The sequence below is a fragment of the Mauremys reevesii genome, linkage group 4 (genome assembly GCF_016161935.1).
Source record: "Mauremys reevesii isolate NIE-2019 linkage group 4, ASM1616193v1, whole genome shotgun sequence".
Classification (NCBI taxonomy): Eukaryota; Metazoa; Chordata; order Testudines; family Geoemydidae; genus Mauremys; species Mauremys reevesii.
Genome location: NC_052626.1, coordinates 69,186,512 through 69,205,691, shown reverse-complemented (window position 1 = coordinate 69,205,691; position 19,180 = coordinate 69,186,512). Strand labels below are relative to the sequence as shown.

The 19,180-nt window shown below is 43.8% G+C and overlaps 1 protein-coding gene across 1 annotated transcript; it reads right to left on the bottom strand.

Moving 5' to 3' along the window:
* Nucleotides 1–72: 72 nt before the first annotated feature.
* ATP6V1D (ATPase H+ transporting V1 subunit D) lies at nt 73–19,157 on the bottom strand. Its single transcript, XM_039537313.1, has 9 exons — nt 18,977–19,157; nt 11,837–11,954; nt 10,546–10,625; nt 9,226–9,293; nt 6,878–6,922; nt 6,288–6,391; nt 5,577–5,643; nt 2,333–2,411; nt 73–789 (listed from the first exon to the last, which is right to left on the bottom strand). Exons 1-9 carry the CDS (start codon nt 19,015–19,017, stop codon nt 648–650), a joined length of 744 nt encoding a protein of 247 aa, XP_039393247.1. The 5' UTR covers nt 19,018–19,157; the 3' UTR covers nt 73–647.
* Nucleotides 19,158–19,180: the final 23 nt, after the last annotated feature.

Here is a 19,180-nt window from a genome sequence, read left to right as displayed (position 1 = left end):
ACCTACTATGCCACAGTTTCCAGGGTTGTGAAAGTAGCAACACTGTCTCCTACTTAGCAAAACCTTAGACAGTAACATTTAAAATTATTTTACTATCATACAGCACAGACATTTTCTCACAGTTACACAACATGGAAGATGTCTTCCAGGCACGTGGTAACAAGTGTGTGGATTTCTGCAACAAGGTTAGCCTGAACAAATCCAGCTTTTCTATCATTAATAGTTTGCAAGTTAATTGTAGCAATGCCTGTTAACATGCACATAGGTTTTTTCCCTCCCTTACAAGGAATGTTTTCCACTGTTTTAAAGGTAGGAAGGGGAGAAAAGGGGGTATGATTGCTATAAATACATCCTTAATCAACAGCAGTACAGATTCAGTAGCCATTAAAAAGCAAACAGATGGTGGTAGATTGGTGTAAGGGAGAGGTTCTTCCTACTGCCAAAGAGACCAGACTCCTATTAGTCTCCTTTTTCTGCTTCCACACCCCACCAAAACACACTCCCAGAGTTCTCATCTTGGGGAAAAACCACAACCAATGGAGCTCACAGGCTAATACACCAAATGAAGAGCCACTAAGTATCCAGAAAGCATGTCCAGAATTAGATCAGTTAACACACTGCCATCTGGGTCTCCTGCTCCAACGGAGCTACTCAAAGAGAAGGTCTTCATCCTTCTCTTCTGCTAGGAGATTGGCAGGTTCATATTCCACCCCAGCAGCTTTCCGTAAGGCCCGCTCTGTCTCATTCTTCTCTTTCAATATTTTTTTCTTCTCCTGGATCTTCTTTAACCTGCAGTGAGAGAATTGGGGTGATATTTAATGTCTGCATTGATGGTGCCTCTAAGAAATTAAGATGTGCTCCAACAGTTTGGCTTTTCCATCAGTCCTCTGGGAAAGACAGATGATGCAATACATCTGTTATGTAGGTACAGCAAAGTGCTCTCTGGGCCCCAATATGCTGACCTGTAAAAATCTATCTTGTCTGAAGATACCTCAATTCCTACTCCAGCAAAAGAGACACCTGACCTGTATACACTTGGTATTCTATAGGCATGTTACTCTGGAGTGAACTAGTTCAACCTGCTTGCAGTTTACGCCTTACTTTCCTATTCTTAGCTTGAACCTTAGATCTGAACTGAGCAACTGGCTTCAGCTACCCTCCAATTTTTTAAGCTACAATTACAACCTTAAAACCTCTTCCCCCCCCCCCCCCCCAAACCCACATTTTCCCCCAGCAAGAAAGAGACCAGGTTCTTTTAACCTTTCCTCAAACTTCAGCTTCTTGGCACCAGATCACCTGCCTCTAACAGGCAATAATTTCCTTCCCATAGCACAAAGCCCAGGACTACACACACAATTATAGATTCAGCTTAACAAGAGTCTTATTACCCCACAAAGAGTGCCATCCCTCTGCCACCAAAAGAGTGGACTGATTGGGATGTGGCCTGGAGAACCTCTGAACCCTCCCACAGTGACTGGAGAAATTCTATCCAGGCCACCAGTTGGGATTCATGGGAGAACAGGCAGGATCTGGGGGAAGGAGTCAGCACAAGGAAAGAATAAAGGTGCAAAGGAACAGAAATCAGGAAAGAGCAAGCATGAGACAGGTAGAGAGCCTTTTCAGAAGTTATTATCTGAGAAAGCTTAATGCTAAAATAAAAGTAAATAGAAATGAGTACAATAGATGGATGAGCCAGCTTCCTTCAAGCTGAATTTCACATAGGACAGAAAGATGTTCATGTTTAGCTATGCCTCCTTTAACCTGGTACTAATGTCCTCCCACATTAAAGGTTTTTTTAAGTTTTCACTAGACTATCTTTTTGAAAGAATCACACCTGCACCTGCTCTGTTTCTGTTAGCTGGAAGCAAGGAAAGCACCATTTTGCTTAAGGTTTGATTTTAGTGGCTCCATCAGTTCTCTTGTCAAGGCTCTGCAAACAGCATACACAGGAGCAGCCACACCAGCTAGGGTGGCAGAGAGCAACAAATTCCCATGGCATCTGAGAGGAGAGGGGAACTAGATCTACAGAAAAAGGTCCTTAAAGCAGGACATTCAGCATGCACTGCAGTGCTCCACCATTCCCTCCCAAGGCCTCTGCACAAGGTGTCAAGGACCACAGCATAGTGGCTGAGGTACTCCCATCTAGGAGGGAAGTGGCTGTGAACCTGTGCTTGGACAGCACTGGATCGTTTCTAAAAGCAGAACATCAATAGTTTAGCCTATTGCACAGTTCTCCTTCTCTACCTCATCATTATTTCTATGTCTCAAAAGAGTCCATTTGTGAGAAGAAAGGGAGGGGGCCAGCACAACCTCCTCCATTCACATCACTTACCTGTAGAACTCCTCTCGCTCTCTCTCATCCAGCTCCGTGATGATGTAGGACAGTGTGCGCTCAATCCTGGGAATAATCACTAAGACATACAAATAATCATTACCACATTAATCATGCAAACACAGCCTGTACAGTGAGGAGAGAGCACATACATTCAAAGTCAGCCCAGTGATCTGCTTGTCAGAGTTTAAATGCTTCCCTTATTTTGACAGAAAGAACTGCAGTGTTTCATTAAGAGCGAGTAACCAAACAACACGCTTTTCTTTAACAGGGCTTAGCGTTTCATAACCTGCACCAATAATTCATTGGAGCCAGCTTGCACTGGCTTCCAATGGAGGTTGAATGAAGAGAACTAAGTAGTGAGATCAGTAACAAATTTTTTGTGGACCACTCCCCCCCCCCCGGCACTCCATGTCCAACTTAAACTTTTCATTCCACAGTTTCACATCCTTGTCCTACAATAATGAGACAATGATTTGCTTTCTTTCTACATCCATACAATTTTATACTGTGATCTCCTCAGACGAGGCTGAAAAAGGCCAGGCCTGGTCAGCCCTCACACAGGAGGCCTGCAAGACCATCCCAGTTCTGTAGGTATGGAATCAATATCCCTGAGAGTGGAGTACTGTGCTGCCATAGGTGTTCTCTTGGATAAGATGTAACAAGATCTTTGACCGCTAATGTCCTGAACTCTTGGAGGTCAAGGTCCTAGGCCATTTCCATAACAATGAAGGTCTTAACCCCAGTGTATTGGCCAAATTTCAATTTTAGAAACTGCATTCTTCTGCCATATGTTCTTCTACCACAGGTTCTTTCAGCAGTTTGTTAGATGTGACTTTTTTGCCCACTACTTCCTATCCTGAATGGTTGCATAGCATCACTGCGCGAAGTTAAACTTTGCAGTGCCATGTTTAAGTTGTGCATGATAAGATTCCTGGATGAAGGGTGCTATAAATTTAAGTGTTGCGCAGTATCTTTCACACAAATTGTATGCCAACAGATACAAGGATGTCATACAGTATGTGGTCCAGCAGCATGGTATGGCAAATTAAATTCAGTCATAAGGACAAGAGCAAGAGATGACATTTTCAGCACAGCTTTGACACGAGAGCTAGTCAATTCTGAAAGACTACTGCCAACAATAGGATCTGCAAAGGAGAAGGGTCTCTCACAAACAGCGTCAAGCTTGTTTGGAAGACCAGGGAGGAGGCCACTGCTAAATGAGTGAGCAGTGAGGGGAAGAAAAGACATGATCTTTAAGTTTGACGGAGCAAGTCCATGGAAAGCTGCATTGCTTAACAAAGGGAACAGTTTAGAATTGAATCCTGAAGTAAGCAGTGCAGCAAAGGAGTTGAGGATGGAGTTCAACGTCATGCTTCTTTGTGTATCTGAAAAGGCAAAAGAAGTCTGAAGAGCTGCGTCTTGAGGAGGCCCTTGAAATCATCTAAGTGGCAGGAGGTTAAAACTGGCTGGCTTACTAGAGGGACCTGCAGCAGGGTTGTATACAGGCAACACAGCAGAATGGCAAAAGACAGATTTGCCAACATCAGGAACAGGAAGGACAAGGAGTTCAGAGCCAGGGATGACACCAAAGGCAAATGAGAGATAGGAGTTATGCACTGGCACAGAGGATATGAAATTGTGTTTAAAAAACATGTCTTTCCTAGGAGAAGCAAAATCTGACTTAAGCTTTTCTATAGCACTCATTACCCTGGACATCTGAGAGATTTACCAGAGGGAAGCTGAGACAAAGCATGTCATTAAAATTACTTTAATGATAGTTGTAACCCAATCGTAACTCCAGAGTCTTCTCTTTCCTGCATAAGGAATTCTCAAAATTCCTCAGAACATAGTAACAAAGTAATTGGTAATGGGAGGAAAAAAGTCCATGAGACAATTGTGCTGACTGACATATCTGGTGACAGTGTGAATTGCTGTAAGTGCCACAACAGTGAAGGCAAGTACTGCAGAAGGGAAAAGCAGGGAGAAAAGTCTCAGGTTTTTCAGGAAAGGAATAGTGAAGAGAGACGGGTGAAAATGAATTTTAAACAGCTGATGAAAAACCAACTACTTGAGCTCTGCAGAGCCTGGCAGCTCAACGCTGAGGACCAGGCAAGGACCTTTCTTGTTTGAAAAGCAGTTGGCAGTAATAGAATAATCACCAAGAGGCAGAACAAAGGAAACAGGTGATCCCAACAGGAGTCTGAAGGGTATCACAGAGGAGAATGGGTGAGAGAGTGAGAGTGTGTGTGGGGGGAAGTGTAAGAGAGCCATTTGGCACCAGAGTACCATGAGAGGTAGGCAAGGGGGTGAAAGACTCTGCCTGCTGACAGATATAACACAGATCTCCCAAGGAAGGGTGAGCTAGTGAGAACATTATGTTTAAGGTTTTATTGTTTTGTGTGATCTGTCCTGTGCTCTACATGATTAAATATAAAAAGCATGAAGTTGACAGACTGAACAAAGTGAGACAGTGTTGCCTGCTTCACAACTACTGTGTACCCTGGAGAGAGTTAAACTGTAAAACCAGAAGCTTCACACCTGTTGGGTGGAGTTCTGGGAGACAGGGCTGTTTGAGTACTGGGGAGTCTGAAGGGTCAGCGCTGTGCCCAGCAGGGCGAGACAGTTGGACCGCGGGTTCCAACACTCAGAAGGGGGATGCTAAACAGAAGGACCCCAGGATCCATTCAGGGTCTAGAAGCTTAACACACCCCAGGAGATCTAAAGCACAGACGCTTGGATTCCACTCACTGAAGTCTCAGTGGGGGGCCATGAAAGGGATCTTACTAGGATCTATGACTGACCACCTCCCATTCCAAATCTCTTAACATCCCTCTGACAATAAAAGCAATCGCTTATATAGAAAAATGACAAAGGTAATATTTGTACATCTCAATGTAATGTCTGAAAACAAGGGGGAGAGTCGGCATTGCGGGGCTAGACAGGTATCCATTGAGCACCAGCAAACGCTCTATGGATTACAGTACAGCTCCCTCATCTAGTCCTTGCAAGACCTGCAACCTTCCTGATCCACACTGGCATTTTTATTACAGTATAGTTCCTGGTTTATTCTCCACCTACGTAATATTGTTATAGCAACTCTTGATCATGGCAGAAATCCCCATAACAGCAAAGCAGACCACCAAAGAGCAACAGTTGCCAGGACTCTATGCTGCTCTTCATCTCCTAAGGAGGCTCAAAATCAGTTAAGTGTCTTAAAGAGGAAAGGCTTCAACTCACTCACCATGTTCAATAGCATTCACACGCCGGTTCGTTATCTTAATAGCTTCATCCAGCGTAACAAATGAAGTCTACGAGATTAAATAATACAAAACCAAATGAAAGTCAGTATTTTTACCATCCAACAAGCATAGATGGCTTCAGGGAGCCAAGCATGCTTGCTTTAAAGGCTGAATTCTGCCCTGTCTTTGTGCAAACAGGTACATTCTCATGGACATCAGGTTTGTACGCTGTGCCTAAATATTTGCTGTAACTAACTTAGTGTTACACATGTCAGTAACCCAAAGGGGGGCATTTACTGGCCAGGCATCTTAAGAGTTCAAAATAACAGTGAGAAAACTGGCCACAAAAAGGCCCCTGCAGAGCTATACTTGTGAGTAGCTAAAGCAGCCATTCAGTCTCTTTCTCACACATTTTCAGGAGGAGAGGCTGCAGAAGACCAAGCGGATCCACAGGAGAGATTAACATGCAATCAGTGTCTGTGCCTGCCAGGAACAGCTGCAGGTGTGGGAGAGGTAGGGTAGAAAAAGGAAAGAAGCTCAAGCCCCCGATGAGAGAAGACAGACTGAAAAAGAAGTGCAGTATACTGAGAAACCTGCAGCCCTTTGGTCTCCACACACACAGCTCAGAGACCAAGGGGTTACATCATCCTTAGCCACCAAGACTGTCCATTAAACAACTGAACCCCTTTAGCTCATCTTCTGCTCCCACCTACCTGGAGCGAGGCCAGTTCTACAAGCAGCTCCACTGCTTTGGCATAGTTCCTCTTCAGTTTTGCCAGCTGCTCCCCACCTCTAGCTAAACCAGTCAACTCATAACCTGAAATAACCCAGCAAACAACAGTGGCATTAGCAAGAATGAAGCCCCTCAACAAAATTGCCAGAGCACTACAAGTACAGGGATGCTTATGGGACTGCTAATGGAATGCTGAATCCTTCACCTCTCAGTCAGCAGTTCTAATCTAGAAAACATTAGTAGTTACTGACCATCATTACTGTTGGATGGCTGTGCAGTGGTCTATGAAGTCTGTAATCCCACCTAGTTGCTTGCAGACAGGTGTCTGCGCATCAGGAGCAACCTCCTATTAGCAATTTCAGCACAGACCAAAGATTTAGTGACGACCAAAGCTACACTCCCCTCTGGCCCCGAAGGCAACCCCTGCAGGTCAGCGTTGGCAGAGCAACATGGAGAAAGCTTGAATTATCAGTTCCTGTGCTGTCAGGGTTTCACTGATAAAGGGTTTCCAGGACACCCAGGTATTTTTCACAAGCACCTGAAGACATAAAACATTCATTTTGTACTTACTGTCCCCTCCTTCTTGGTAATGCTCAAACACTGGTAAGGTTACACCTGTTAAAGACAAGAGATTGTGTAAAAATCACAATGTTTTCTTTGGTTCTCAGACTACAGGTTTTTTTTTGTTTGTTTTAAACACACAAAGGCAGGACATGCTATAGCTAATGTTATTTCAACTTCAATTCTAGTCTATTCCTTCTCCCATAATTGCTCCTAACATTAAGTTCTTTGGGAGCTGGAGCTCTCCCTGCTAGAAGTCAATTTAAAAAAAAAGTTTGAACCAACTTGGCTTAGACACTTGCATATGAAAAGTGATGATTTTCTTATCTTCCAGTCAGAAATTGTGAACAAAGGTAACTCAAATGACTGAAAATAGAAATTGCAAACACGTATTGTTTTTAGATCTCATTGAGACCCAGGATATAGCTGTTCGAAGAAAATCAGTCTAGTCGTTCTAAAGACAAGCATTTAAATTTAAGAATTTGGACTTGTAGTAGGATTTATTATTTGTCTTACAGTAGCCTTCAGAGGCCCCAGACACCGCATTGTGCTAGGCCCCAGACAAACATAAAATGATTTCTGTCCCAAAGAGCTGATAAGTACAAATGAAACAACGGGTGAACACAAATGGTGAGATTATGATAAGCAGTGTCCATAGCACATCGCTGTAGAATGCGTTTTAAAAAGAAGTCCCGAAGTTGCATTAGAAATTCAGATATGTAGATTCAGTTTGATATTATTTGATTATTATGTTGATAAATGGTGACCCACGTTTTAAGGTATGCACTGAGCATTCAACTCTGTTTCCTGACTCCGATGGCAATTTTTCAGTGTAAATGTATTGTGTTGGCACTTTGCATGGAATTTTCTGGCATAACCATGTATCTTTAGAGTCCAGAAGACACACACACCCCACCCCAATAGTTATGCATTGTCTGATCATCAAAAGTTGACCAGACAGCAGTTTATGTACTCCCACTTCATTTAGGCAAGGTGAGGGACTGGATTTATAGATCCTTCTTCCCTTTCTAAAAGGAAAATCCTGCATTTGGGGTGCAGCTGGTTATTGTGAAGTGGTGAACATGCACACACAGTATAACTGAGGATATTCTGAGACATCTGGAAGCAGTGATGCTTAGAGAGATTTAAGAGGGATAAAATACAAGTTCTTGAAGAGGAAAGTGTTATTTACTCCTTCATATAACACAAGAACTAGGGGTCCCCCAACAAAATTAATAGGCAGCAGGTTTATTTCCTCACACAGTGCTCAGTTAACCCATGGAACTCATTGCCATGAGATGCTGTGAAGACCAAAAGTAATAAGCTGGTTCAAAAAAGAATTAGAGAAGTTCATGGAAGATGGCTAATAGGTCCACCAATGGCTAAAATAGTTGGGAACACAATCCCATCTTCTTGGTGTCCCTCAATCTCCAAATGCCAGAAGTTGGGATAGGACAACAGGGACCGGATCACTCGAAATTGCCCTGTTTTGTTCATTCCCTCCGAAGCATCTGGCACTGGCCTCCATCAGAAAACAGGATATTGGGCTACATGGACCATAGGTCTGACCCAGCATGGCCATTCTTCTGTCCATAATGGAATACAGCAGCAAAAACAGCCAATGAGATTTTAAGGGTTGTATACAGAAGCATGTTACAAAACAAACTGGTGATAAGTCCTTCATACAGCTGATGAGATACTAAAAATATTGTCATAAGTTAGAGGAAGCATAGAGAAGAGGAGCAAAAATTAAGTGGTTTGAGAAAATGATCTGATGAAACATCAAAAGATGCTACATAATGTGTGTAGTTGGGTTAAGAGATGTCTGAGGGGAATATATTTGCACAAGTATTTGAAAGAAACTGTTCAATGTGGTCTAGGTTGTATAACTAGGAATAACGGGATGAAATCAAACAAAAGTTAGAGCTGCATATACTAAAAAGCTTCCACACAGGAGATATCTACTAGAACGTGGTGCAGCTGGCCTGAGGAAAGCAGTGGAAGCCCTGCTGCTTGAGACATTAAAACTGGACTCGACAAAGTTCTGAAGAATAGGCTACAGTGGAAAACTATACCTGGCACCTGCAAAAGTGGACTAAATGACTTAATCCGAGGCCATCCTCCCTATTTCCCTGACTGCAAAGTCTCTTACTGTAACAATTACGGAGACCAAATGAATTTGTAGTCCACCAAGTTCTTATTTTCACATGCAAATGTCCCTAGTAATAAAAGGAGGGGAGAAGAGAAATGCAGAAGAGGAGACATACATTCTGTTTACAAACCATCAATGTATTTTCCAGGAAACATAAATGGGCCTGTGACATACTTGTACTTTGCTAAGATGGGGAGATAGTCACCTGCTACGTTGTCTTTCTTAGCTCTGATCTTGACTTGAGCTTTGTTCACGTTCTGGATCACAGTGGTACTGAAGAGAAGAAAATGCACCTTAATTGGGTAAAATCAAATCATGAATTCATTGTTGTGTGCAAGGGTTAAGCAGCAATCAAACTGCTTCAAGGATTCATGGAACAAGTCTCCAGTTCTGGCAATGAGTTTTCTGAAGATTAGCTCACCCACACTAGCAGTTCAATGAAGCAAGCTTTTACATAGAAATCAAAAGGTAACACAAAAGAGCTATGAAACTAAGTGCGGAGACTGCATCTGTTTGTAAATGTAAAGACGCTGAGTATCTAGAATGCACATTACACACCTGGCCCATCAAGACTCTTTCCAACCTCAAATCAATTCCTGAAAACAGTTATTTATCTGGCAGAAAACCACACAAAATATTCTAGTAATATTATGGCTCTAATTTACATGAGAACCCAAAAAATGTGAAATCTGGGGCAAGGTTCCAGCATTAAGTTGGATTTTGTGTGACTGTGCATAGAATCATAGGACTGGACAGGACTTTGAGGTCATCTAGTCTAGTCCCCTGCACTCATGGCAGGACAAGTATTATCTAGACCATTCCTGACAGGTGTTTGTCTAACCTGCTCTTAAAAATCTCCAGTGATGGAGACCACAACCTCCCTAGGCAATTTATTCCAGTGCTTAACCACCCTGACAGTTAGGAAGGGGGGAGGAGTGAGTCGGGCGGGGTAGATCCTGGGTTTCCCTTAAATTCAAAAAGTGATTTTGGGTGTAAAAAGATTGGAGACCACTGCCCTAGACAGTCATCAGCATGGTAAATCTCCCTGGGAGTTACTGAGAGGTGATGAAGCCATGGAAAAGGAGAATCTGCCTCTACAACTCAGCAATACAGAGCAAGAGAGAAACTAGACCTGCCTTCTGTTACACTTTCCCTACACTTTAAATTCCAAGCTGCAGAAGCAACCACTGGCTCACCTGAGGATTTACATGTACACTTACACTTAGCTGAAAGCCGCTTCTACCAGCTGATGTGCTTGTTTGTGATGAGGAAATAGTCATCACTTTGGAAGTCAAACTGTTTCTCTCCTTTACCCACCTTATGCTCCCACCCTTGATTGATGGTACCCAATTTATCATGAGGCTGCCTTTCCCTTTCCTAGCATCTACTACAGAACTTTCCCTTCTTCCGCTCTTCTCCTAAAAGTAGAGCCTACCACCTGCTGGTTGTCTTCTCTTCCTGGGAAAAGGAAAGTTGGGGATTCTTCATGTAGCAGTACAGTACAGTACAAATCAGTGGTCCTCACCTGAAGTCTCCGGCCGTAAATTTTGCCTCAGCAAGTGAGAATGCAGCTTCTCTCATCACCTCACCCATTAACATCTTAGTCTATAAAGAGAACAGAGATGCAATTTTAAAACTTAGCAAAAATCAGTCAGCCTACAGCTGAAATGCAGTCACCTCAGAGTGGGATGTTACTGGTCGGCAGCTGTTTGCTGTATCTAGTTAAAGACAAATGAAGAAGAATCCTGTGTCCCGGTGTTTCCCAACTGTGGGTCACACCCACCAAGGAGGCAGCACAAAAAACTAAAATGTAAAGGTGACTTTATCTTTAAGATGGATACACAATATAAGACTGCTTATGGCATGCCCCTGTAAGACCACCATATTATTGTAAACTGAGAATCCCAGGATTTAGCATGGTAGTAAAAATGGGCACAGCACAAGAGGGCTCCAACAACTTCTTACAGTGATTCAGCTGAACTACCGGGAAATCTGTTTTTTCCAAGTTTTCTCAGTGCAGATAAGACTTAAGCATTTCTAGCCCAGATAGTTACAGACTATTGAAGCCAAAAATTTGAGTATAAGCCAGTGCACTCCTGCCTTACTGAGTCTGCACAAAACCTGATACAGAGGCCTTATCTAGACCATAAAATGGAAACATTGCTAATCCTGGATGTCAGCAACAATTGTAGCTAATGTAGTGTTAACAGTTCAGTTATAAGAGTAGATGCTGAACATGGATTATGTTTGTCATTTCACCTGACCATGGTTAAATCTTGGGTTTGCTCCTACTGCTGCAGATTGCACATAAACCCATATTAACACTGTGCCTTTACAGAAAAAGGATAAGATCAAGCTGGATAGAGCTTGCTGTCCCTACTTAGCAGTTTGTTTAACCATGCAGCTGATCCTGATGGTCCACAGCATCCTCCCCAAGCCAGACAGAGTGAAGGAAGCAGGTTAAAGTCAGTCTCGTAATGTTTAACACCATCAGGACTGGCCAGTTTTCTAAAATTCAGGAAAGCACGGCAACCGGCTACGTGGGTACAGAAGGAAGCAAGGTTTATGGCTGATTGGAAAGAGGGGTTTAAACTTCTAAACAGAGTCTTAGGCCCCTTGCGCAGCTTCTTCAGATAGAAAAACTAAAACCAATTCAGTGTTGTTTACCATACTGCAGACTACCTGCAAAATTGCACCAAATTCTAACCGATGTGAAAGTGATCTCAATGGAAGCATTATGGAAATGCATGGTTTACACAACATAGATAGTTTCCTAACAGAGCAAGGCAGACATGGTAGAAACTGAATTCACCTACCTCAATGATTTTCTTTAGTATCTGTCGGAATCGAAGAGTCAGAGCATCAGATTTTTTCTTTAAGAGGTTGCGACCTGTCTGGGCCCCTTTCAAACGAGCCTTCATGATGGTCTGAGCCCTATTAAGCAGGGGAAAAAGATTTTTTTCTGTCACTCAGAAGGATCAGGAGAAAGTAAAATCATTTCGGTCATGGAAAATGATGGAGACATTAGGAATTATTTGAAGACATGTTAGTCTTCTTGGTCTCCTTGACCACAAGCAGCCACTTGGTGTGGTTCATTTCCCCATTTGTAAAAATGGGAATTATACTTGCCTGTCTCACAGATGGGGGTGGGTGGGTGTCACAGAATTAGTGTTTGTAAAGCTGAAGATCTCAATAGGCTGACAAGTGCTGCATACGCGCACTGTTATTCAGATCATTGCTCAGCCATTCCATTATAGAAAGCCACACAATAAGCAAGCAAAATTCTTTGGAATACAACTTCTCTAGAGCCACTCAATAGGAACCAAAACTAGCCCATTGTCATCCTGAGGACATATGTTCTACTTTCTAATATTCTGGTTTCTCACGCTTCTCAAATGCCAAACACCATAAAAAAAAACAAAAAAAACCCAATTCTTCATGAGACTTTGGTTTCAATAGACAGACTAATGAGAATTGGCTTTTCTAAAGTGTCTCAAGTACATTTTTATAAAACACACACGCACCCCACAGCAACAGGTAAGATGAAACAGCAGCCAGACTTTCAGCAGCAGCTCACTCTCCCCTTTGGAAAAGAACAAACACTGTCCAGAAAATCCCATGGGAGGAGATTTCCAAGTCAGTGGAGACAGGTGAAAGTGATCCTAATTTGCAAGTACTAACCTCTGAAAGGTCCAGATTGAGAATTAACTCAGTCCTGTGGAAGACTTGAGAACCGAAACCAAGGTCACAGGTTCCATTTCCATCGGTGCTATAAGCTGTCTCTTCACTGCAGAGTTAGCACCTCTTGAGTTAGCCTTACTGAAGCAAGAGGGACCACACCGTGGAACACTTGAGCTACTCAGAATGGTTGTGTTAGCAGCTGACAAGCTGTGCTAACTTGGCTATAGCATAGCCCAGCGTTTCTCAAATGCAGACACCAGGGACTTTTCTTGTGGCCATAGCCTCTTGGGCAGTGATTGGGGGGGGAGGGGGAGGAGGTGAGTAGCAGCCCCTCCCCTTCCCTGTTGTTCCTGGATGCACCGCCTTGATGTTGGCTACTGGGGCTGCAAGCAGGGGTTGGGCCCTGCCCCCCATCTCTGTAGACAGGAGCAGGCAACCTATGGCACACGTGCCAAAGGCGGCACGCGAGCTGATTTTCAGTGGCACTCACACTGCCTGGGTCCTGGCCACCAGTCTGGGGGGCTCTACATTTTAATTTAATTTTAAATGAAGCATCTTAAATATTTGAAAAACCTTATTTACTTTACATACAACAGTTTGTTTATATATTATAGACTTATAGAAGGAGACCTTCTAAAAATGTTAAAATGTATGACTGGCACACGAAACCTGAAATCAGAGTGAATAAATGAAGACTTGGCACACCACATCTGAAAGGTTGCCAACCCCTGCTGTAGACAGTTGGGCACAACGCTGGAGGAGGAGGCAGATGGTGAGTTCCCCACCTTCCCAGGGGTGGGAGGGCTCAGGCTATGGTCTTCAGCCCTGGGGTGGCAGGGCGGCAGGCTCCGGCTGCATGGCAGCAGGCCCCAGGCCATGCAGCTTCGGGCTCTGCCCCCATCCCCCAGCCACAGGGCTTCGGTCTCTGGCGCCCCACTGTCTCCCTCTGCCCCCCGTTTCCATCACCCCGGCCCCTGCTGCCTACCCCGACCTCCCATCCAGGGCTTAATTTGTCCCCAGGCTTGCTGGGGCTGAGTAAGTCTACTGTGAAAAGTGATACTTGTATGTTCGTAATCTATTTATTGCTAACTAGTAAGTCTGCTGTGAACAGTGATATGAACAGTGATACTTGTAAGTTTGTTAATATCACTGTTCACAGCAGACTTACTAGCTAGCAATAAATACATTATGATTTGGACCTGTATATGTGCATATTTATTTGTTTTTCCTAAAACTAATCAAGTATTTTAGGAGGGTGGGGCGGGGAAGTGTGAGCAGCCACCAGCAAGAGTTGGTGGCCGCACTCTGAGGCCACCAAAAAATTTGTGAGAACCTCTGGCCTAGCCTATGTACAGAGAGAGCATGCATAACACGCACACTTGAGTTATAACTCAAGTTAGCTTTGCAGTGAAGGCAAGCCCACAGACTTCCTGTGTGACCTTGGAAAAACACTTAGGCCACGTCTACACTAGCAGCAGCACTGCTGTAAGATTGCTTGTGTAGCTGCTCTATGCTAACGGGAAAGAGCTCACCCGTCAACAAAATTAAACCACCCACAACAAGCAGCAGTAGCTACGCTGGTGGGAGAAGTTCTCCCACCAACATAGCGCTGTGCACACTACCCCTTATGCCGGCCAAACTTATGTTGCTCAGGGGGGTGTTTTTTTCATAACCCTGAGCGACATACGTTTTGCCGACAACAGTGGTAGTGTAGACATGGCCTTATTAATCTCCATTTACATCAGTTCCACATCTATAAAGTAAGAAATAACACTTCTCTACCTCACAGGCACGTTGGGGCAATAAATTCATTCATGTCTGTGAGACACTGAGATACCACAGCAACATGGGCCATATAAATTCCTAAACAGACAAGAACCCAACTTGCACTGAAACTTCTTAATGTTCACAGTAGATTGTAATTCAGGGAATAAAAATGAAGCCTGCTTTTTAAAAGAACTGAATATCTGGAATTTCACACAGGTTCAGAGATTTAACAGTCGTGCACCAACTGGCTTTTTCCAAGGTCTAACTATCAAAGGCTGGCTCATTTTCTAGTCCAAGCAAGATTTAACAGACTCCATGTTTGCATTAAACACAGTCCTGTTTACCATCAAGAAAAAGCCAGAACAGCTAGAACAAAAGACTTCACCAAGCATCTTTGATGTAGAAAAGATTTATGCCAATAAGAAACTTTACTAACAACAAGATGGAGTAAAAAATTCTGTTAAACTGAGGAAAAGACAGATAGATTAGAGGCAGGGTTTCTCTTTATTTATTAACAGAAGTTGCTTTGAGTTTACTTCTCTGCTGAGACCCCAGTCAAGTCACCGCTCATCATTTTTAGAGAGCGAGCGTGCGCTCTCAAACTAAGGTATAATTCTCAGGATGAAATATTATTCTAGACAACTATAAAGACTGCAAAAATGCTCACAACAGTGAAAAAAAATCACCTACCTAATAGGCTCCCTACAAAAAAGGTAATGGAAGATCCATCACTTGGGACATTTAAAATTTAACTGAACAAGAGCACTAGTGAACAAAGTAAAGAGAATAATGCAGTAGCAGCAACCAGACAAGGCAGATAACCTAATAGATTATCTTCGTGTCCAGCATCTACGATTCTGCATTTCTATGAATGAAGCTTGAATGAATGAAGCTATGAATTCAAGCCCTGCTATGTTTAAGTATAATAATCTTTCTATACAGGATGCATTTTATATCTTAATCAGAGATGTCTCCTTTAAAAAAGATCTGGAATACAACAGCTCTTATTCAAAATTTAAAAAAAAGTCAGTTATGCCTCAGTTGTTGTACATTAATATTGCACACTAATTTGATCAAGGATCTCAGAAAGTGCTTTTTAAAAAACAATTCTACTGTGAGGAAGATGAATGTTATCCCCGTTTTACATAAGGGCAAACTGAATCCAGAGGAGTTAAGTTCATGCAAGTCAGCCACAGAGTCAAGAACGGAATCCAGAACTCCAGACTCCCAAATGCCTTCCCATAGCATTAACCCTTCTTTCCCAGAGCGATTTGTACTCAGAATACTATATGGAAAGACCCTGTGTTCTGCTCTCTGGCCCCTAGGGATTAGTGATGTTTCACTTTGCATAATGGAACTTCAAAAGAATTTTTTTTTAATCAAAATATCCCTAGTTCAGAATCGGTCGTATTCTTCTGGAAGTATGTTGGAGATACACACCTATTGTAAACCTGGGGAGTCCCTGCATCCACATCTGCAGAACGTTTAGTGATCTGTGCTTCAGGAGTGACGAGCAATAGAAAAAGGAGATATCTAGACAAACAAACAATGAACCTCCCAGGGCCACATATACCACACACAGCTATTCTCAACTTCAACAAGGAGACGTAGGCAGAGACTACAAACTGACCACTTAGATCAAGATGAAATATAATGTGCCGGAACCCACCTACGTATTAACACTGACAGAAGCTCCATCAGCACAATTTTATACAAGACTAAGAATGACCCTCTCCTGCTCATGGCCAAGTTTGGTTGCTCCTACCCTGGAAATCTGAACAGTTTGAGTAGAAACATTACAAGACAGCAGTTTCATAACTCAAACTTTCAATTGTCTTGCGTTCTGCTGTAATGATGGCCATATGCCATGCTCTGTCAAAGACATCTGACTACATGACAAATCATTTGCTGTCAGCACCTGGAAAATTACAGAGAATAGGGATTATACTCTATTTAGCTGACTTCCTCTGTCAACACAATTAGCTGTGAACCCTACATATCCCACTTGCAGTGGTTACAATAGCTGGGACATAGAAATTAACAATCTGAAATTAAAGGAAAAACGCATGTCAGGGAATGTCCCCATTCTCAGCTATATATCAAAGACTGTAAATGTCAAGTTCTGCCTTCATACATGGCTTTGCTTAACACCAAGCATGGAGTTTGCCCCCAACACAGGCCTTGTTTTCCAACTTACATAAAGCTATCCTCTTTCAAGTAAAAGCAAAACCAATACATTCTTCTACTGCCCCCCATCCGGTTCTTTAGCAGTTGTTTGTATAAAAGCTTAAGCCAGCTCTACACTACAGTCTCTGATAAGCTGTGATTTGTGACAGACATCGCTGTGCTGGCAAGAGTCCTTACTGTAAATACAGTTATCCTGGAAAAATTACACTTTTGTCCAGAATAGCTTATTTTGCCTATGCCAGGCAAAGCATTCCTAGCATAGACCTGGCCTCAATCTCCAGTTGTATGGTCACTGAATTTCTAAGATGCCTTGATTGCCTCATTACTAGTCTCAATCCTGAGATGGTTTCTCCAGGAAGAATTGATCTAGTTTCACAACTTCATGCTCAGTCCACAAATACGAATAGAGCACGGGCAAAATCAGGAAACTTAAAATGTGACCTCTCTGTTTATGAGGTCTGTATTTTTTGTTGTGTGTTTAACAGAAAAATGTTTGCAGAGATCAACTCCAGAGCAATCCAGTACATTATGTGATGGACTGTTTTTTCCTTTAATTTTAAAAGGGATTGCCATAAAAAAAGGGAATAAAATGGAAGATATCTTAATGTGACCCAAGCTTTTTACAGCCAGAAAACTGTTGGTTCTGAGGATTCTCTTTCTATATGTTTGTAGCATTCAGTGGAATTTGTACCACTCAATAAAAACGCTACAAAAAGCAAGCTACTTGGAGCTCTGGTTATAAGGAGACAAAGGGAAGTTAGTTTGCAATGTCATAATTCACTTGTCTCTGTAAGAGATGGGGAACTACAGTCACATCTTCACTGGCCATATGCTCCTCTCCTAACACAGTTTCCATAAAGAGAACATAAAAGATTCTCCATCACTGGCCATTTTTTAAATCATAAGAATGGACTAGGGGTCTGACCCAATATGGCCATCTAACTCAGTATCCTGTCTGCTAACAGCAGCTAGTGCAAGATGCTTGAGAAAGAATGAACAGAACAGGGCAATTATCAAGTGATCCATCCTGTTGTCCAGTCTCAAGCTTCTGGGTGCTAGAAGCTAAGGACAACCAATGCATTTGGGTTGCACTCTTAACCACTTTTTGAACCCAGTTACAATTTTGGCCTTAATGATGGAGTTTTGTAGGAGACTATTTGTAGAGTCCCATTTGCTTGTAAGTTCCTCGGTGATACTCAGTTGAATGGATTCATTAAAAAGATTGCAAATGCATTGAAGATACTTGGAGGGAATGCTACTGACAAAACTGACAAAAGATGGAGTAGATGTAATGGAAACTTGTGTTGATACAACTGCTGATGTCCAGACAGCAAGCTATTGTATGGTATAGGGTTCTCCATCGGATATGCTTAAGGATGAGAGGTTTCAGTATTGGCCTGAGAACTACAAGAACATGTTAGATGCTTGGAGATTCTGGCACAAATTAGCAGAATTTGACATGAAAGAGTAGCCAGGATCTCAGTTCAAAACCTTTAGCACAGGTATCATGAGTTTCAATTTCTGCAGGAAATCAATCCCTTACAGCTGTTCAGACATACCTCAACAAGGCTGAGGTTTTACTCAATATGGAGTAAGTGGCTCACCAACCAAGTCAAATGTTACAAGCCGTCATCGTGGTTGTCACAAACCCCTTCCTTGCTGTGCACTTTTCCTAATAAATGCAGGGACCCCAGTTTCCAGCTGCCCTGTACGACCCAAGTCAGATGTAATCAAGACTAGATGTTTTTCTAAAAGACAAGCTCCAGTTCAAACAGGAATTGACACGGGAAAGTCCTAGGCCAGGGTTACACAGAAGGTCGGACCAGATGATCACAACGGTCCCTTCCGACCTTGGAACCTGGGAGTGACAAAGCTGGGGCGAGTCACCCTCAGCGCCTCGCAGCCCCTGCACCCAGACAGCAAACCCAACATCTGCGGAATCCCCCACCCCGGTGTCAGAGCCTGGGCCGTTCCCGGGGGCAGCGTGACGGGCGGGTGGGGCAGGGGGCCGGGAACAGCGACACGCTCGAGCCGACGTGGCTCCCACCCCCCGGAATCCCATCGGCAAAGCAGCGACGGGCAGGGCCGCTGGGCGAAGCAAACGGGCGGGCTCCCCGGGGCCGCGGCTCCGAGCAGGGGCCCTGCTGCTCCCTGACGGGCCCGGAGCTACCACCGTGACGCCGCCCGCCCGCTCCCCGGTCACTGCGCCAGTCCCGGAGCCGCCTCTGCCCGGGACGCCGCGCCAGAGCCCCCGGGGCAGGAGCCCGGCTCCGGCAAGGGAGGGGCCCCGGCAGCTGCCGCCGCCCGGGCCGGTCACTCACATCCGCGAGGGGAAAATCTCGATCCGGTCCTTGGCCGACATCCTGACCGCGGCTAAGGGCGCTCGCGACCCGCTGCTGCCTGCGCTGCCACCCGGCTGGGTCACGTGTGACACCACGACCGGTAATCGGCGGGGGGGCGGACTCCGCTTCCGCTTCCCGCAGCTGGCTCCACCCCAGCGCAGCGACGCCGGGCGCAAAGACCCG

What these genes read in the sequence shown, in the direction of transcription:
- ATP6V1D (XM_039537313.1), bottom strand. Translation starts at nt 19,017, where the DNA reads ATGTCGGCCAAGGACCGGATCGAGATTTTCCCCTCGCGGAT. An exon ending in TAAGAAAGACAACGTAGCAG is followed by an intron (nt 6,923 to 9,225) that starts GTGACTATCTCC and finishes TGTCTTTAACAG; the next exon opens with GTGTAACCTTACCAGTGTTT. An exon ending in GAGCGAGAGGAGTTCTACAG is followed by an intron (nt 790 to 2,332) that starts GTAAGTGATGTG and finishes CTCTCACTGCAG; the next exon opens with GTTAAAGAAGATCCAGGAGA.